Raw genomic sequence first — 19,484 nt, forward strand, 5'->3', positions numbered from 1 at the left:
TTCTATAAAAAAAATAATTATCAGAACATTATTATAGTAAGAATAAAGTTATAATAACTGTTATATATAAAAAGTAATAATGAAAATTGGCTTCCATTGTATATTAGTACATGACAATATTATGGCGTTTTAAGAATATAACACTTTAAGCTTTTTTATATGTTCTCCTTTATTATTCTATATTTATTTATCAATTTCATTATTATGTTTTATATTTAAATTTTCTTTAAATAAAAGTATGTAAAATATTTAAATAAATCTTTAATTTTTCTTTATTTTCAAATGTTTTTAAATATTTCCAAAATGAAACAAACAGCAATAAAAGTATTTCAAAATTTTAAAGAATAAGAAAATCTTTAAATAAAAGTATATAAAGTATTTAATATTTTTTAAGTTTTTATAGTTTTCTATTGAAGATAAAAGAAGAAAAACGATATAACAAAAAAAAAAAACATTAGGCTTGTGTTTTGTTTTTTGGATGAATTTTGAAGAGTGAGTGTGATTTTTTGTATTAAGAAAAAGATGGTAAATAAAGAAAATTAAAGAAAAAATTGTGAGAGTTGATAAAAAATTTGACGAATTGAAATCATGGTAACTGAGATCAAAACACACATATTCATTTCTCACCATTATGGTAGAACCAACAAATGATAAAGGGTAACAACGTTAAAGAGGAAAGTCTCTTGGTAATAGTTTTTTCATGACAATCAACTTCAAATTTCCAACGGTCAATAACTGTCAGTTGTGCCGCTATATAATCACCCATTCGATTAAGATTGTCTGTAATAAACACTAATTGTCTCAGTTACCAACAAATCGTGTTTCTGTGGCGGCGCTGTGTTTTTTGGCGCCGCTACTACACACATTTCCATTTTTTCCACCGTGATTAAGGGTGTTTTTTTTAGTTTCCGGTGTATCCATGGATAACAATTATAATAACTCCTCCGACTCATTTCTCAGTCCACTTATCGGTAACTACATCGAGCCAGACCCTGCACTTGTCTATGCATTCAATGACCAACCTAATGTACTGCCCCATCAACGAAATACACAACAAGATGACCCTTTTGTGGATGAACAGGATCATGTTTCCTTCACTGGTCTAACGATTCAAGATGTATCCACGCATAGTGATAATGATCTAACCATAGGAGGAGTTCCTAACTTGGAAAAGGGGAGTTGGTCGACGAGAAAGCGAAAATTTTGCTACATGGATTCAATGATTGAAGATCTTCATCCCTTGCATGGAGAGAATACTTTTCCCAACGGGGAAAATATGAGTGCAGACGTAAATTTAAACTTAAACGAACTTCAATTTTGGCCTTCTGGACCATTTGATATTGATATTGATGCCTCATTTGATCCGTTTCTTCATAGTTTGATCGACCGGGACATCTCAATTTTCGATCTATCCAACGATGAACTCATTGCATCCTCCTCTCAACAAAACGCATTGCCCCAGCAACAAAATGCACTTTCCAAACAGCAAAATGTGCTGCCCCAAAACCAGAATTTTGATCCCTTTGGCCTTGAACAGATTCATGTTCCCATCCTGAATCCAACGTTCCAAGATCAATCCTTGCATGTCAATTATAATTTTTCCACTGGAGGAGAAGTTCCTAACATTGAAATGGAGGGTCCATCGAGAAGGGAGATTAAACAACCCATTACTGAACATTCATTATTAAAGCACGGTATACTGAACGAGGAGGATGTGGTCGCACTTGACCATTGGCCCCCGTCAACAAAGTCACTATCTTGTTCTTGCTGTCAAATTCTTAGACAAATAATTCACACAGATGGTAATTAAGTTTCTATACAAACATACTTAAATTTTTCCAGCATGTTTTTTGTTCTAGTTTTTCATTTTCTTTAAATTTTAAATACTCCGCAGGTTTCAAGTTTGAAAAGCTAGAGATTCATGGATCGCTTGGGGTGATTGGCCATGCGATATTCCACGTTCAGGATATGACACCGGGTGGTGAAACTCCAAGAGAAGTTTATCAAATGATAAAGCAAGTTCTAACTTCCCACTATTGCTTTGGTGGAACTATTTATTTGCATTGAAGCATGAGCATGTGTTTAATTATCCAAAACAAAGTTTCATTGTGAATTAAAGTCATAGTTTTTAGTTTCGATCAGTACTTATTAGCCTTTTTTTTATTACCAGTTTCAGCCGCAAAAGCATAGAACAAATAAGGAGTTTCTTAATAGCATATTGCAAGGAACAGACAAGATTAGGGCTCGTCACTCTGGATGATCCGTTGTCTGCATATTATGATACCATCTGCACTGGACTCGATTGGGCTGAACATAATGACGGAGACGATGACTTGAGTCCACGTTGGTCTTCTTCTCTTGCTTCTCAAGTTTCTCTTCGACCAAGTTTCACTCTTCATTTGTACATTCTGAGTTTTTGAATCTTTTCTCCTTTTCTTTAGTTAATGGCACAGAGCCCGAGTCTGATTCTGAGCCCGAGCCCGAGCCCGAGAGTGTTCCTGAGCCTGATAATGGAGAGGCTTCAAGTACTAAGCCTAAGCCGAAACGTAATATGGCAGTTCAGGTAATAGTTTTTGTTTTGTAAAGAAGTTTTGCGTTTGCATAACGTACTTGTTTTGATATTTTGTCTGTTCTATACAGAGAAAGAGAGTACCAAAGATGACAATGAATGATTTGAGCCCTTTCTTCCATTTAACTATAAGGGATGCTGCAGATAAATTGGACGTAAGCGACTCTGTGGTGAAGAAAATCAGCCGCTTGGGAAACTTAAAAAGATGGCCCCAAAGAAAGGTTATATATATATATAGATTTGTTGTTTGATTTTTGTTGGATTTATCAGTATTTTGTGAGGATGGTGACGATGATGTGTGGTTATGTGTTCAGCTGCAAAGCCTTGCGAAGGATGTGAGAGTGCTGAGAAAAGCATTGGATTCACCCTATGAAGGGACAAGACAGAGAGTTCGACAGGAAATTCAAAGACTCCAACGAGAAATGGTTGTGATTTGTGGTGGAGTTATCCCAACGGGAATAGAAATGGTCCAATTTGAAGAACAATAGTGTTTGCATAACTTTTCACGGTAGTGGTGGTAGTGAGTGTAAGTGTTCTTTTCTTTTTTGATGTTTAAATTGTAATTTTTGTAATTCCTGAAGATACTTTAACTATTAATAATATGCTATAAAGATCATTTAAATGTTCTTTTCAATATTATATACATGGACGTAATATCAGTTTAAATTTAAATTACATGGAAGCACAACTAAAATTTAAATTTTTTGTTCATTTTATTTGTGTCTTATTTAGTATTGTGGACGTAATAATATCAATTTAAAAAAAAAAAGAAAAAAAGAAATCTCCATGTATTTGGAAAGGAAAAAGCCATTTAAAGGGCCATGTTTGGAGGGAAAGGAAAGTGTGGCAATAGATGGCTCTGGCATTTGGAAAAGCCATAGCAAAACCTTCTTCTTCTTCCTCATCATCCATCAATCCAAACCCAAATCTCTGCCTCATAACCTCCATCACTTCAATCCTTCAAAACCTAAATCCCCAAATCCCAGATTTCTCACCTCTCACTAAATTCTCCCCTCACCTCACTCCGAACTTGGTGATTCAGGTGATCAAGAACCAAAAGAACCCACACCACGCTCTTCACTTCTTCAATTGGGCCTCCAACCCCAACCCCAACCCTAAGAACTACTCCCACACCCCCTTATGCTACGCTGCCATCACCGACCTCTTGCTCTCCCACTCCCTCTTCTCCACCGCCTACTCCCTTCTCCGCCACTCCAACAAACTCTCCGACTTCCTCATCTGCAGATTCATCAACGCTCTCGGTCACTGCGGCGATATCAGGGGCGCCATTCACTGGTTCCACAAAGCCAAAAACTTGGGAAGAGAACACCGCGTCTACTCATGCAACGCCATCTTGGGCGTCCTCGTCAGGGCCAACCGTGTCAATTTTGCCAAGGCCATCTACAATCAGGTTCTCGCAGAAGCTGTGGTGGAACCCGATGTTTACACTCACACCACCATGATTCGTGGGTTTTGCAAAGTGGGGATGGTCGAGAGTGCGCGCAAGGTGTTCGACGAAATGCGCTGCGAACCCAACATGGTTACTTACAACACTTTGATCCACGGGTTTTGTAAGAAGGGTGACATGGAGGGTGCGCGGTGGGTTTTTGACAGATTGGTGGAGAGTAAGAGCTGTGAGCCGGATGTGGTGAGTTTCACCACTTTGATTGATGGGTATTCGAAGAGAGGTGAATTCCAAAAGGCGGTGGAGTGTCTGAAGCAGATGATGGAACGAGGGTGTTCTCCGAATGTTGTTACCTACAATTCCTTGGTTGAAGGTCTTTGCTTGAGCGGAAGAGTGGATGAGGCAAAGATGATGATGAGTAGGATGCGGTTGAATGGTTTGAGAGACAATGTCGCCACGAACACTAGCTTGTTGAAGGGGTTGTGTATTGTGGGAAAGTCTGATGAAGCCTTTAAGCATTTCAGGGAAATGGTTAGTCGGGGGATGAAGCCGGATGTGAAAGCCTATGGGGTTGTTGTGAATGAGTATTGCAAGATTGGAAAACCAAGAGAAGCAGTCTCACTTCTGAGAGAAATGGTGACGAGGGGTGTTAAACCAAGTGTGTCAAGCTTCAATGCAGTGTTTAGAGTTCTTGTGGCTGAGGGGAAGATTGATGAAGGAGTTCTTCTTTTGAAGCAGATGAGTCCGATGGGATGCTCACCCAACTTCTTGTCATATTGCATATTGATATGTGGCCTCTGTAAAGTGAAGGGTAGGATGCAGGCAGTTGAAGAGCTTGTTTCAGACATGCTTCAGAGTGGACATAACCTTGACTCCACCATGTATAACTGCTTACTTCAGGGATATTGTGAAGACGAGGATGAAGAAATGGCACTAAAGACATATTATGACATTATGAACAAGAACTTTGTAATCAAGCAAGACGTTTTCAGCACTTTTGTGAAGGTGTTGTGTGCAAAGGGGAAATTGAAAGAGGGGGATACAGTGTTTGAGGGGATGCTTTCTCAGGGGATTCCTGTTAAGTGGGAAAGTTGAGGCTAATGCAACAAAGGAACACTGACGTAATTTTCAGACCAGGGAGGGTGTTAATTTAATCCTGCACTGGAAGTTCAATGTTCATTCTTTGCAGTTTTAGGGTTAAGTCTGTGATGGTTGGTGGCATGGTTAGTAACTGGGTTTGGATAGAAACTCAGAAAAGTTGAATTACTGATTGAGTGATTCAACTAGGATAGGCCAATAATCAAAATATTTAAGGCCACTTGACTGTATATTATATTTTTCAAAAATTATTATTTGATACCAAGTTTTTCAAACCAAAACACAACAAATTTATTTTTATAATTATTATATTTAAGAAAGATATAAGCATATCAATAAAACATTTATTTGAAATTTAAATTAGTAGTATAGAGTCGGAATGAAATAAAATGATTGTTAAAATATTAAATTCTGGATTTTTTTTAAGTAACACATCTCTCATATTTACTTTTATATTATAAATTAGTATACAACTTAAAAAAGAGACCCACGCTTTCAGATTTCACAGAACTTTCTGGAAATAATAAAAGAATTGATACATCTAAACAAATTTAATTCTTATTTATACACGTTTTAACTGTTTATTGTTTCAATCTACCAATTTTTTATCCGTATCTATAAACTCAATTTAATAATATCTTCAAATAAATTGAGCACGTAAGAAAATATTATGTATCTAATTTGATTTTTTATTGAGAAATCTAGCATTTAATATTTAGATATTTTATTCATGTAAAATTTAAATGAAAGGTAATTAATATTTAAAGATGGGTATTATATATTTCAATTATATAAAAATAAATATGCATCTTATAAAACACGTCGACTCTAAAATACATTAGGTAATAAACAAAATTTCATCTACAAAACCATTGTGCCTAGAATCAACAAATACCTAAATGTTAATTTTGTATATTTTCTTAAAATAATTCTCTTTATATCTCCAATCAAGCAAATTGCAATGATATATAACATTTGTTTTTTTCTCATCTCTTCTTGTTCTTTTTCACCCCATTTCTATCCTAAGAATGGAAAGGTTATTATTAGTTGTATTTATAGTTATTTATCTACAAAATGTGTGAAAAGGCAACCCCTCTCAAACTTGGTTTTATTAAATATAATCAGTTCAGAAACTTCTAATTGTAATACTTTTGATCATTTATTCTTTTGACAGCATATATATATATATATATATATATATATATATATATATTTTCCACTGAGATTAAATTGACACAACAAGGCACGGTGGAACGAACTAATGAGGAAGGGAAACGGCGTTATAGAGGAAAGTGTGTCTTCGTACGTAATAGTTTTTTCATAACAATATTCAACTTCAAATTTCCTAACGATCAATAACTGCCACTCGCAACTCTTAGTCCCTATATAATTCCCATGCATTCCACCAATATACTGTCTTTTAACACTTTTCATCGTTGTCTCAGTCACCAACAAATTGTATCGGAAGTTAATATTTCCGGTGGCGGCGCTGTCTTTGGCGTCGCCGCTGCACACATCTCCATTTTCCTCACCCGTGATTAAGTGTTTTTTGTGCCTCCAATGCATCCATGGATAGCAATTGGGATAACTCCACCGACTCATTTCACAATCCACTCATCTATAACTATATCGAACCAGATCCCGCACTGGTCTATATAGTCAATGACCAACCCAACTTGGTGCCCCGACAACGAAATGTTCCTGTTGCTGTTGAACATGGCAGTTGGTCGACGAGGAAGCGTAAAATTCCTTTCACGGATCCAATGATTGAAGATCATCATCCCGTGCATGGCGATAATACTTTTCCCAACGGACAAAATGTGAGTGCAGACGTAAATTTAAACGAACTTCGATTTTGTCCTCCTGTACCAAAACCAATGTTCTGCACTTGCTGTCAAGTTCTTAGACAATTGATTTACACCGACGGTAATTAAGTTGTGATTAATCTCACGTTCCGGGTTTAATTCTTTCCTTTATCCATGTTCTTTAAATTTAAAACATATCTCGCAGGTTCTGATTGTGAGACGTTCGAGATTCATGGAGAGATCGGGGTGATTAACCATGCAATAGTCCACTGCCAGAATTTCACACAGGATGGCCTTTCATGCGACGCTTATCGCAGGATTGAGTACGTTCTAAAACCTTAAAAAACAAAGCTTCATTGTTATTTTATGTTCTATAGTGTATGTATGCTTCGCAATATTCAACACTCTTCTCTGCATTTATTAAACATCATTTAAATTTATCATCATATCAGTTTCTCCCACAATAGCACAGCAGAGATTAAGAGTTACCTGGTAGAATACTGCGCACAGAAGAATAAATTAGGATACATTGCTCTACAAGATCCGTTGTCTACTTATTACGAAGCCCTCTGCACTGGTCTGGAAACGATTGGCGTTTTCATAGACGAAGACGAAAACACAATCCCACGTTGGTCATTGTCCCTTTTGGTTGTCACTTTTTCTCTTCAACCAGTTATGTCGTTCCACAAATGCTGAGTTTTTAGTCGTTACTTTTATACAGAAAATGAGGCCGAGCCCGAGTTGGAGCCCGAGCCGGAGCCCGAGCCCGAGCCCAAGCCTGAGAGTAAAAGAGCTTCTTCAGCTTTTAAACCCAATCGCCAATTTCAGGTTATACATAATTTTTGTTTTTTTAAAACTAGTGTTGCACTTGCATGGCTCTAATGAAGGTTTGGGACACAGATAAAGAGAATAAAAACGATGACACTGAATGATCTGAGGGGTGTGTTCCATTTAACCATTAAGGATGCTGCTGCAGAAATAGGCGTATCAGTATCTGTGATAAAAACAATTTGCCGCAGGGAAAGAATATCTTACTGGCCCCAAAGGAAGGTACAATGCATGCAATGCAATGCATTGCAATTCAGTATTTAGATTCTGTGATGAACATGACTTGATGAAAACATATATATAGGTGACAAGCTTGGCGAAGAGAGTGGAAGTACTGAAGAAAAGTTTGGATTCACCGGATCCAGTGGTGAGGAAAACAACTCGAGAAGATATTCAAACTTTTCAACGATTAATAATTGAGTGCTGTGGTGGAGTCACCCCTACAGGAATACAACTGCTCCAGTTCCAAGAACAATAGTCTCTTCTTCAATTGCAATGGAGAAGAAGAAGCTATTATTTATGAGTGTGAGGTCTCAGGATTTAGAATTTAGTTCACATAAAATAGACATTTGATTTGTTGTTTCACCTTTTCCATTAATGAAAGGTACAAAATAGGATAAAAACTTTGAACAAAATAAACTGGGCTAAATACTCCATGATTTTGTTAAAATTTTATAGAATTATCATTTATTATGATTTATTACAATCTTGTTGTGATTAACTATTCAAATTGTAAATTAATTCTTGAAAGATGAACGCCTTGGATAGATTTTTAATTAAAATTTGTATATATACAGGTGCTTGTGTTTGATTTTTTTTTCTTAAATATTTTTTTTAATTACCTAAATAAAAGTTTTTCTATATATGTTCAAGATAAATATATCTCCTTTTATGAGTTAGAAATTCCAGTACTAAATCTTGAACAGTTAGTAATAAATGAATATATATTTATTTATGTAAGTAAAATTTGAAGAAGTATATCTGTAATTGTTTTTTTAAATATAAGTATACTTCCGAATTCCATTGCGTAATATACTCTTCAGTTTTTATCTTTTGTGGCCCTTGTATTCCTTTTTTATATTTTAAGTCGTTTATTGAAAACTGAATAAAATAATAATCTTCACTTCCCTAACATTTTTTTTTTATTATTTTCCAAGTGTCTTACCATATTTTCCTCTTCCTCTCACTTCACCATTTTTCTCTGAAAATAAAAATCAATATTTATTTATTATATGATTAAATGAATGATGTTATAGATAAGTTTGATTTATTTTTAATCGCCATTAATCAATGGAAGAGAAAAGGATGAGACTTTTGACAATTAAAAAGAAACATACTCTAGTTCATACATAATTTTATAAGAAAATTATTTTGATAATTTCATAAAAAAAGTTATCCATAAAAACAAAAAATCCGCCGTTGCGGTTTTTATAACATAAATTAAATATATTTATATTATTTGAAAAAGTAAAAATAAATATATTTAAAAAATAAGTAAAATTTTAAAACACAGTTTTCCCCTCCATGGTTTTGAGATAAAAACCAAAGAGTTCGGTGAAATTTAAAAAACGCAATTTACCTCTCTCTCTAGCCATATTTACAAAAACTTTGATAGGGTTTTATAAATTGGAATTATCTCAACATATATTGAATTTGTTTTGAGTTGGCATCTTTGTTTGTTTCCCCTTCCCTCCATCTTTTCGTTTAACAGAACACAGTCTCTCCACCGCATGGAGGCAGCCGGAAGAGCTCCGTCGACTCACCCTTCCGTCGAAGAAGTCTTCCTAGATTTCAAGGGCCGCAGAACTGCCATTGTTAAGGCCCTCACCACTGGTACCCTTCAATTTCATTCTTAATTCTTAATAACGCTCTTCTTCCTCTTCATAACGTTTTTTCTTCCGCAGAGTACAAAGACTTCTTTCAGCAATGTGATCCAGGTATTTTTCTCTCTCTGTCTAAGCTTTTTTTTTTTTTTTTGGAAATTGCTTCCTCTGGTTTCTTTACACTTGTCTTCAATTCAATTGTTTTTTACGTTTGTTTTCGTGTTTGGTCTAATTCTCTAATTTTTGTCAAAAGCCCTACTTGAATCTTTCTGTTTTTTTTTTTTTCTGAGTTACATTGGTATGCCTTGTGGTTCTAACGCGGTGTGTGATGGAAAGCCAAATGCGAGTACTTCTGGATACATCTGATTTGGTGTGCGATCATTGTTTCGGTCCCTGATTAATTCTCTTTTATGCCAAACTAAGACGACACGAACGCGATGATAAATATAGTTCAATGCATGTTCAGATTGAAAAGTTTTCTTTTTTCTGTTTGCTTTATTCTCACTCTTATCATAAAGTGGCACTGCCGCTACTGAATTAGGAGGGGGGTATTTTATCAGATTGCTGCAGATTTCAATTAAATTTGCCTATTTTTTGGTACCTGGGCCTAAACTTTTTTCCTTGGTTTACCACTTCACTTGCTAATTGAACATATGATAGATGACAGCATTTTACTGTTTTCTATTAGTTTATCATTCATGCATTCTGGGTTACAGGAATCTGAATTTTAGTTTCATTCTAGATTCTCTCAAGGCTATTTATCCTAGCTTTTTTTCTGTCGTAGAAGGGTTGAGTTCATCGCATTGATTTGTACACTTTTAATTCTTAATAGCTATATTTGATTTGTATGACCTTTTTCAGCGAAGGATGATCTTTGTCTTTATGGATTTCCTAACGAAGTCTGGCAAGTCGATCTACCTGCTGAGGAGGTGCCTGCAGAGATCCCAGAGCCAGTATTAGGTATTAACTTTGCCAGAGACGGGATGGAAGAAAGGGACTGGGTATCCTTTGTTGCTGCACACAGTGATACATGGTTAATAGCTGTGGCTATGTTTTTTGGTGCAAGATTTGGGTTTGATAAGGCTGATAGGTAACTGTTTTACTCCACTGTCCACTTATTTTTCTTAAATGAGGGATGTTTTATCTTCGGTAACACACATCTTTAGGGTCAACTGTTAGGATGTCTACGCTCTGTTTTCTATGTTATTATGGGTTGTATGCATCTTGTTCGTACAAAGTTATTGTGTTGAATTAATTGCACCTGAAATAAATAAATGAAGCATTAGGTTATAAGATATAAGATGTTAAAAATGGGGATTTTACCTTAAATTGGGAAGGGAGTTAAAATTGCAATTAGTAAATCGAATCGTAGGATTTTACAAATCTCGTAATACTTATTCATAATCCATATTCATAACAGTACTTTATTTGGATTTCATTTCTATATTCGTTAGAGTTGAAAAACAAAACTGTTATTTATACAATAAATGTGTTAAATTCAGGAACAGAAGTCATGTTTTAAGTGGGAGTGCTGATTTTTCCTTATTAACTTTAATAATGGAGTGTTTCATATCTTAATCTCTCTTATTTATTAGTTAATTTGATATTTTGATGAATGTTTCAACTTTTTTTTATCTTTCTTTAATATCTATTCTCATTGTTCATGTACCAGGGGTCGTCTTTTTGATATGATAAATGATCTTCCAACAGTATTTGAGGTTGCTGTTGGGAAGGTCAAGAAAGAAGGAAAGAAAAAGCCACCAGTTTCTAATCATAGCAACAGCAAATCTAAATCAAACTCCAAGGTATACAAGCTGAGAAAACAAACCGTTAGTAGTTGTTTTGCTGATGGCATAGCTTTTTAATTTAATCTTCAAAGGGTCCTGTTGTAAGAGGATTTGTTGTTTCATGGGGAAGGGTATGAACGATGATAGACTGTTCCATTGGTGATGTATTTTGGTTTGACATTTGCAGAGAGGTTCCGAATCTCAAAGAAAGAATTCAAAAGCAATGGAATCAAAGGAAGAAGAGCAGGGAGAGACAGCTTGTGGGGCATGTGGAGAGAACGATGCGGCTGGTGTTGATGGATTCTGGATTTGCTGTGACATTTGTGAAAGGTGGTTTCATGGGAAATGTGTGAAGATTACCCGTGCTAAGGCTGACTTTATCAAGCATTACAAATGTCCAACTTGCAGCATCAAGAAGCTCGTCAATTGTAGCTTCAAGTTATAATCTATTTCAGATTTATAATATTACTTATCTTTGGACATAAAGCTTGCACCTGCACAAACAAATACGCATATCGGTCTCTGCCATAAAGGCAAATTGTCGCTGGGAAAGTATATCTTTTTAGGGGCCCCAACGACACATTCAGTGCATGCAATCTATTGTACTCCTTTAATTTTTATTATTTGACTTTCTGTGGACTAATATATTCACTTCTCAACATATATAATTGCCAAGCTTTTGCAAAGAAGGTGGACGCCAACACAAAATATTCACTAACAGGAACTAATCTCAAACATTTTTTTGGAACGGTTGTTGGCAATAAATTATCTCTCACATACTTTTAACTTAATTTTTATTATTAATTCGCATATCAAAAAAAATAAAAACTCTGACTACCGAAACTTAGACCTGAAAATAAATTGGGCACTTGGTTTCTACTATTTACTGGTTATAATATATGGATTTGGTTCAAGCTCAAAAAAATGTCACATATGGTGTCATAACATGTTTCTCTTTGTTATACTTTGATTATATTATGCTTCTAATTTTTTTTATTGTGAATCAAAGTTAAATAAGTTCAGACTTCAATAAACTTCTAGATCAGAATCATTTTTTGTAGTAAAGTAATACTAGTTATACACCATTTCAAATTCAATGATTTAGTATAATGGTATCTTATTTATTTCTTTTAAAAGATATGCACACATTATATTTACATGTTCCCTTAATCCAGACTACAAAATGGTTAATCATTAAGATTAAAAGTGTTGTAATGATGAATATTCATTAGCTATATATATTATGTGATTAATAGTGAACTAGGTTTGACTTTCTTAATTTTTTAAAAATGATAATTTAATCATTTGTATTTTAAATATAAATTAAAATAGTATTTTCTGTGATGTTTATTAAATATATTATTAAAAGATAAATTAACACTTTTTACCACCAATTTAATTGGGTAAAATGGAGAAAAAGAAAAAAGAAATGTGGAAGAGAATGGTGCGGTGCGGGTGAAGAAAGATAAAGAAATTAATTTTTAAACTATTAATGTGTTCAAGTTATTAATAAATTTATTTCTAAAGTGAATAATTTTTCTTAAAAATATTGTTTTTTACAGTGACCATAATTTGATATTTCTTCATTGAATATTTCTTTTATGTATTATTTAACGAGTAGTTTTGATAACATTTTTGAAAAACTGTCCGTGTTAATTGAAAACTCCGTCCAAATTATGACTGACACGTGGTTTTGTTAAATTGGATTAACATATATTAGTATTTAAGGAAAGTTAGATAGGATTTTAAAATTATTTTGATAATGTTTTAAATCAATTACCCATACTTAATAATAAAACAAATCCTGTAGAGATGGAAAAGAATGTTACTTGTGGATATTTTCTAAAGGTGAAAATGCAGTCTGATCCGACCCAGGTCATTTAGGTTTGGCATGTAATTAATTTGTACAATCTGAATTGGCTCGTCCTGTTTTGTATTTTTAACGTAAACTAAAAAATCTAGCTTGTCCTGCATAAATGTGAGCTTATAGGGAAATTCGCTTTTTTCATTTAAATTTTTTAAATTTCTTAAATTTTTTAAATTTTTATTATAAAACTTTCTATGTTCAAAAAGTTAGAAAATTTTAGAAAGTTCACAAAATTAATCAAAGATTTTGAAGAGTTTGATGATAAATTGATAATCCAACATTTTTATCATATTGATATTCGTACTTTGACATACACGATGTATTATTCACATTTTAGCACACTAAACAATACATAATATTTGTCTTTTCCAATCATACAAGATTTTGAAACGTCGTTAATGCAATAGTTCATAAAAAATTATTGATATACATAAGTGAAAGTTTTTTTATATATATATATACAGGCTTGCGGGGCAGCCCGCAAGAATTACGGGCTTCTGCTGGACTGCATGTTCACTACCCTAACCTGCCCTGCGTTATTTTTGTGAGTCTATAAACCAACTCAACGAACCAAACTCATATTGTCATCTCTAATATTCTCGATTTTAATGAAAGATTACGATATTTATTACATATAAATATGAATATAAATATGGATATATGGTCTAACTTTTTAAAATGGACATAAGAATGAACATGGATATATTTGATTCATTCTTATATTGTTTTTATTTTAAATTATGGAAATATCTATATTAAATTTTCATTAATCCTTGTAACTTATTTATAAAACATTTGTAATTATTTAACTTTTATCCGATAATCTTATTTTATATTTATTTAATTATAATTTATTTTTTAAATATTTGATATTAAAGAAAAAATGTTTATCTTTTTAAATTTAAATACTTATAATATTTTGCTTTTTAATTTTATAAAATAAATATTTAATTAGTATCTAAATAGTTAAAAATAAATATAGACTCAAATATAGATATCTCCATTTTTTTTAATAAAATTGATATTAGACAAATATTTCATACTCATCAAATGGATTTGTGAATGAATTTATACTTGAATATCAAGATTAGATACTTAAATCCACTACAACTCTACCCATAAGCGTCATTAATAATGATTATCAAAAATGAATTTAAAAAAATTTTAGATGATAAACCGTTTTAAAATCTGACCTAACTTCTAACTTTTAAGCAGTATTACTTTTAAACTATAGGGACTTTATAAAAGAAATGTTAATATTTATTATTTTAAAAATTAAAATCGAGATCGAATTTTAAAACTCAATCTACCTAGGTTATATCCATAATTTAAAAAAAATTACAAATACGAAATTTTCTCTTAGTCAGCTATAGGGTTTTATAAACTGAGATTAACCGATCCTAATAAATCCACGAATACGAAAATCTCATAAGATTTTTAGGCATTATTTTAAAAAGGTAAAAAATATCAAATTTTAAAACAGATTTTACCTCATCCATATCTCTTAAAAAATGCCTCATTTTGATAAATTAAAAAAGAATCCCGTCAGAGTTTCGAGGTCATGTTTTTTTATAAAACGAGATTATTGTATTTTATTATTTAAAAAAAACTAGGTCAAATTCTAAAAGTCAATCACCTTTATACATATTTCCTTTTATTTGTTGTGTGAAATTTAAAAAAAAAAAATTATACCCAAAATAAAAAATAAAAAATACCGCTAAAGAAATGAATCGTATTGGTAGGGTTTTATAAATAGGAATTAAGATATTGAATTTGTTTGAATTGGTTGTAGAATGAAAAGATAGAGAGAGAAGAAGGGGGTGGTGAAAGAGTTTTTGGCATCTTTGTGTTTGTTTCCCTTTCCCTCCATCTTTTCCTTTAACTGAACACACTCTCTCTTACACATGGACGCAGCCGGAGGAGCTCCCTACAATCCCCGTTCCGTCAACGAGGTCTTCCGAGATTTCAAGGGCCGCAGAGCCGCCATTGTTAAGGCCCTCACCACCGGTACCCTTCAATTTCATTCTTAATTCTTTTTCTTTTTCCAATTTCAATTGCGCCTTTATTCGTCGCCGTAACGTTTTCTTTCTTACGCAGATGTTGAATTGTTCTACCAGCAGTGTGATCCAGGTATTTTTGTTTTTGCGTCTCTCTACGCTTTTTTACCTTTATCTTCTTCAATCCCCGCCTCTTCTCGTTTCTCTTCACTTTTATTCAATTGATTTTTTTATTCGCCTTTCGTGTTTGATTTTACCAGGCTATTTCTCTATTTTCATTTTAGAATGCCCTACTTGGCTGCCGAAGTTTTTATTTTTGAAATTACATTATTAATCTGTGATTCTAATGTAAAGGAAAGCCGAACGTGAGTACATGATGATTTTTTTTTTATATGGTGTGTTATAATTATTTTCGTCCCGAATTAGTTCTCTTTATATCAAACTAATTCGTCGCATTCCTGATGTAAATAGTTCTATAAATCTCTTTGAAATTGAAAAAAGGTTTTCATTTCTGCTTGCTTTTTTCACATTACCATACCGTGATACTGTCGCAGCTGAATTGGGAAGGGGAATATGTCTTCATGTGTTTGTAGATTTCAATTAAATTCGTCTCGTCTTTTGGTACACTTCACTTGCCAAACTGATACGTGATAGAGGGCTTCATTTTACTTTTTTTTATTAATTTATCATTCATGTATGATGGGTTTCGGGATCTAAATTTTAGTTTCATTATAGTTTCTTTCGAGGTCATTTGTCCTAGCTTTCTTTCTGGTGTGCAAGGGTTGAATTCCTCACATTTATTTGTACACTTTTGAATCTTCAATAACTATAATTGATTTGAATGAGTTTTGTCTTACAGATAAGGAAAATCTTTGCCTTTATGGATTTCCTAACGAGCACTGGGAAGTCAATCTACCTGCTGAGGAGGTTCCTCCAGAGCTTCCAGAACCAGCACTAGGTATTAACTTTGCCAGAGACGGGATGGAAGAAAAGGACTGGCTATCCTTGGTTGCCGTGCACAGTGATACATGGTTAATTTCTGTGGCTATGTATTTTGGTGCAAGATTTGGATTTGATAAGGCTGATAGGTAACTGTTTTACTTTCCACTATTTATTTGCATGTTCCATTTACTTTTACTCAACAAACTAGTTTTTTTTCCCCTTAGATGGGGGATATGTTTGATCTTCAGTAACACACCTTTAGACTCAACTTTTAGGATGTCTGGACACTGTTTTTCATTTTTTTTATCCATAAAAGTTAGTTGTTAATTTTGTTATTTGATGGACACTGTTTTTCATATTGTGTTCTAAAATTTTACCCTAATGGTTTGAGTTTTTAATGTATCCAGTTATGACAAAGTTATTCTGTTGATTTATTTGCCTTTGAAATTAGTAAATGAAGCATTAGGTTATAAGAAACAAGATGTTAAAATCGGGATTTTACCTTAAATTGAGAAGGGGGTTCAAATTGCAAATAGTAGATTGAATTCAAGGGTTTAATAAAATTCATAATACACATATAATCCATAAAGGAACAGATAACATACTGGATTTGGATTTCATTTCAACTAACCCAGAGTGTAATTTATACAATAAATGTTAAATTCAGGTACTGAAGTCAAGCTTTTGTTGAATTGAGAGGCTGATTTTTCCCTACTAACTTTGATTATAGACTGTTTCAGTCTGCACCCTCTCATTAATTTGATTCTTTGCCCTCTTTTTTTTTTTGTGTAGTTAATTTCATATTTTGATATATGTTTTCAATTTTTTATCTTTCATTAATTTCTATATCTCATTCTTCGTGTGCAGGAAGAGTCTTTTTAGTATGATAAATGATCTTCCAACAATATTTGAGGTTGTTGCTGGGAAGGCCAAGAAACAAGGAAAGGAAAAGTCATCAGTCTCTAATCATGACAATAACAAATCTAAATCAAACTCTAAGGTATTCAATCTGAGAAAATGAACTAACCATTAGTAGTTGTTTGCTGATGGCATAGCTTTAGTTGTACAATGAAGCTAATTACTTTTTTTCTTTAATTTGATACAAGATTTGGTTAGTTTAACCTCTTTGAATTCCTGCTGGTGAACAAACAAACTAATCATTAATGTTTACATTGTTTGCAGATGAAATAGCTTTAATTTTACAATAAAACTAATTAACTTTTTTAGTTTAATTCAATATTTAGGATTAGTTTATTGTCTTTGAACTTCAAGTGTTTCTGTTTTAAGAGAATTTCCTTTTTCAGAAAGAAGGGTATGAACTTCAAATGGTAACATTTGAACTGAAGCTAAATAAATAAAGTGCAAAGTTTAATGTATTACCATTGGTGGTTAGATCTAAACAAAATAAGTAGTATCTGTTTACATCCAACAGCAATAATGCATTTGAGGAGGTGAAAAGGTTGTATAATCCTTCTCTTTAGACATAAAAGACTTGTAATGAGATACAAGCACCAAATTTGTTTCCCCCCTTTAGATAATGTCCATTGGTTTGAAAATTTCAGAGAGGTTCTGAATCACAAGAAAAGTATTCAAAATCAATGCAACCAAAGGATGAGGGTGCTTTGGCAAAGGACGATGAAGAGCATGGAGAGGCACTGTGTGGGGCATGTGGAGAGAACTATGCACTTGATGACGAGTTCTGGATTGGTTGTGACATTTGTGAGGGGTGGTTTCATGGGAAATGTGTGAGGATTACCCCTGCGAAGGCTGAGAGTATCCAGCAGTACAAATGTCCATCTTGCAGCAACAAGAGAGTTCGTCAATAGTAGTTTCTACTTTATTTATTTCAGATTTATATTAGGTACTTCTATTGAATGCAAACTTTGTTTTATGACTGCTTATATGTTTACGTCAACTGCATCTAGATTATATTAGGTACATCAGGTACTCTTTACTCTATTCTATCCAAAATTTAAGGTTTATTTCAGATTTATATTAGGTATTTGAGTAACCCTTTATTCTGTCTAAAATTTGGATATTTATGTTTTAAGCTAATTCAAAAATTACCATATATTTCCTTCGTCTTGGTGGTGTCTGAAACATCTCATTTGAGAAAGACCATTACAAAAAAAAACCTATATTATTTCTATTTTAAGTTTTTTCATTAGAATAGAACGGAACAAAAGTGGATAGCAGAATATTTGTTTGAGTTGATTAAGAATATGATGAGTAATAATAATGAGTTTAGTTTGTGATAGTGAAATTGGGTCATCCTCCACGGCAAACTTTAGATTTAGTTTATGAACGTTTCCTGATACACCTAAATATATAGTGAAACAGATTTATTTTACTTATAGCTTAAATAATAGTTTCATAAAGAAGTTTAGTCTCTAAGGTTGTAACTTAATTTTTATTGATTTGTTTACTTTTAGACCAATATTTCACGTTTTCTTTTTCTCTTAATATTTTCTTTGCGATTTTCTTTTTAATTATTTTGATACACTTTTTTATTAGTTTATATTTTTAGTAAAATCTTTTTCCTTTCAAAAAATATTGTTCATTTAGAATTAATACATATTTAAAACTACAGTTACTTTAAAATATGTCTAAACTTATATTTACCGAATATAAATTTATAAAATAAAAAATATTTCTTTAAAAAAACTCTTCAAACACAAAATTACATCAATAGTTATTTTGAGATTTTATACTAATAAGTTTCAAACAATCCATACAAAAAAAAATATGATATTATATTATATTCAATCTAGAAAATATATTTTTATAAACTGTTTAATCTTTTTATTAAAAAATGTGTAATTCAACTTATTTATATTTTTTAAAGTTGTTATTTACTTAATAAAACTTACATGAATTTGTTTTACTAAATATTATTTTGATTTTTATAATTATGTTTTTGTATTAATATACTGGGCTCTTGTTAGGGGAGTATCGAATGGAGATTTCTCAATAGTTTTTCTTTAACTTGTATTTTTTTTGTGGACAATTTTTTTATAATTATTTCCAATTATTTAATTTTTAATCAACTCTTTCCAAATTTATGATATCGGTTTATTTTTTTAGGTTGAATACAAAATTATAAATTTTATAACTACATGTTATACTGTTCAAAACAATTATTTTACAAAAGTTCCAACTTAAAAATAAGTATGAAAAGGAAACTGTATCATGATTTTTTTGTTTAAATATTATGGGATGTTACTAGAAAGTACAAAAGTGCAATAAGATAATTGATGTACCAAAATATATATTTAAACACAGTCTTATATGTTGCCCAAGATAATATTTTACTCATTAATTCATATTTCACATGTTGATCACTTTCACTCTTGAAGGAATGTA

The 19,484-nt window shown here is 32.5% G+C and overlaps 5 protein-coding genes across 5 annotated transcripts; all 5 read left to right on the top strand.

Annotated features, from left to right (window-relative positions):
• Positions 1 to 700: 700 nt before the first annotated feature.
• LOC146883982 (uncharacterized) lies at positions 701 to 3,088 on the top strand. The gene is made up of 6 exons (XM_085666157.1): positions 701 to 1,802; positions 1,895 to 2,015; positions 2,171 to 2,343; positions 2,442 to 2,563; positions 2,641 to 2,790; positions 2,884 to 3,088. The coding sequence occupies exons 1-6, from the start codon at positions 920 to 922 to the stop codon at positions 3,055 to 3,057; spliced, it is 1,623 nt and encodes a 540-aa protein (XP_085522283.1). The 5' UTR covers positions 701 to 919; the 3' UTR covers positions 3,058 to 3,088.
• A 318-nt stretch (positions 3,089 to 3,406) lies between these two features.
• Positions 3,407 to 5,333, top strand: LOC114162420 (uncharacterized). Its single transcript, XM_028046290.2, has one exon. It carries the CDS (start codon positions 3,423 to 3,425, stop codon positions 5,067 to 5,069), a length of 1,647 nt encoding a protein of 548 aa, XP_027902091.2. The 5' UTR covers positions 3,407 to 3,422; the 3' UTR covers positions 5,070 to 5,333.
• A 1,184-nt stretch (positions 5,334 to 6,517) lies between these two features.
• LOC114163720 (uncharacterized) lies at positions 6,518 to 8,183 on the top strand. The gene is made up of 6 exons (XM_028048015.2): positions 6,518 to 6,998; positions 7,083 to 7,200; positions 7,330 to 7,505; positions 7,599 to 7,705; positions 7,778 to 7,927; positions 8,010 to 8,183. The coding sequence occupies exons 1-6, from the start codon at positions 6,641 to 6,643 to the stop codon at positions 8,181 to 8,183; spliced, it is 1,083 nt and encodes a 360-aa protein (XP_027903816.2). The 5' UTR covers positions 6,518 to 6,640.
• A 1,155-nt stretch (positions 8,184 to 9,338) lies between these two features.
• On the top strand, positions 9,339 to 11,973 carry LOC114196032 (PHD finger protein ALFIN-LIKE 5-like). The gene is made up of 5 exons (XM_028086525.2): positions 9,339 to 9,538; positions 9,610 to 9,642; positions 10,390 to 10,618; positions 11,201 to 11,333; positions 11,503 to 11,973. The coding sequence occupies exons 1-5, from the start codon at positions 9,436 to 9,438 to the stop codon at positions 11,758 to 11,760; spliced, it is 756 nt and encodes a 251-aa protein (XP_027942326.1). The 5' UTR covers positions 9,339 to 9,435; the 3' UTR covers positions 11,761 to 11,973.
• A 2,980-nt stretch (positions 11,974 to 14,953) lies between these two features.
• On the top strand, positions 14,954 to 18,119 carry LOC114196031 (PHD finger protein ALFIN-LIKE 4-like). Its single transcript, XM_028086524.2, has 5 exons — positions 14,954 to 15,189; positions 15,280 to 15,312; positions 16,039 to 16,267; positions 16,989 to 17,121; positions 17,684 to 18,119. Exons 1-5 carry the CDS (start codon positions 15,087 to 15,089, stop codon positions 17,945 to 17,947), a joined length of 762 nt encoding a protein of 253 aa, XP_027942325.1. The 5' UTR covers positions 14,954 to 15,086; the 3' UTR covers positions 17,948 to 18,119.
• Positions 18,120 to 19,484: the final 1,365 nt, after the last annotated feature.

The sequence above is a fragment of the Vigna unguiculata genome, chromosome 9 (assembly GCF_037176805.1).
Source record: "Vigna unguiculata cultivar grain cowpea cultivar isolate G323 ecotype 2 chromosome 9, ASM3717680v1, whole genome shotgun sequence".
Taxonomy (NCBI): domain Eukaryota; kingdom Viridiplantae; phylum Streptophyta; class Magnoliopsida; order Fabales; family Fabaceae; genus Vigna; species Vigna unguiculata.

Coding starts and splice junctions, on each gene's coding strand:
- LOC114196032 (XM_028086525.2), top strand. CDS start 9,436: ATGGAGGCAGCCGGAAGAGCTCCGTCGACTCACCCTTCCGTCGAAGAA. Junction 9,539..9,609: donor TGTTAAGGCCCTCACCACTG/GTACCCTTCAAT, acceptor TTTCTTCCGCAG/AGTACAAAGACTTCTTTCAG. Junction 10,619..11,200: donor GGGTTTGATAAGGCTGATAG/GTAACTGTTTTA, acceptor TTCATGTACCAG/GGGTCGTCTTTTTGATATGA.
- LOC146883982 (XM_085666157.1), top strand. CDS start 920: ATGGATAACAATTATAATAACTCCTCCGACTCATTTCTCAGTCCACTT. Junction 1,803..1,894: donor ACAAATAATTCACACAGATG/GTAATTAAGTTT, acceptor AATACTCCGCAG/GTTTCAAGTTTGAAAAGCTA. Junction 2,791..2,883: donor AAAGATGGCCCCAAAGAAAG/GTTATATATATA, acceptor TTATGTGTTCAG/CTGCAAAGCCTTGCGAAGGA.
- LOC114163720 (XM_028048015.2), top strand. CDS start 6,641: ATGGATAGCAATTGGGATAACTCCACCGACTCATTTCACAATCCACTC. Junction 6,999..7,082: donor ACAATTGATTTACACCGACG/GTAATTAAGTTG, acceptor CATATCTCGCAG/GTTCTGATTGTGAGACGTTC. Junction 7,706..7,777: donor AACCCAATCGCCAATTTCAG/GTTATACATAAT, acceptor TTTGGGACACAG/ATAAAGAGAATAAAAACGAT.
- LOC114162420 (XM_028046290.2), top strand. CDS start 3,423: ATGGCTCTGGCATTTGGAAAAGCCATAGCAAAACCTTCTTCTTCTTCC.
- LOC114196031 (XM_028086524.2), top strand. CDS start 15,087: ATGGACGCAGCCGGAGGAGCTCCCTACAATCCCCGTTCCGTCAACGAG. Junction 15,190..15,279: donor TGTTAAGGCCCTCACCACCG/GTACCCTTCAAT, acceptor TTTCTTACGCAG/ATGTTGAATTGTTCTACCAG. Junction 15,313..16,038: donor CTACCAGCAGTGTGATCCAG/GTATTTTTGTTT, acceptor TTTGTCTTACAG/ATAAGGAAAATCTTTGCCTT.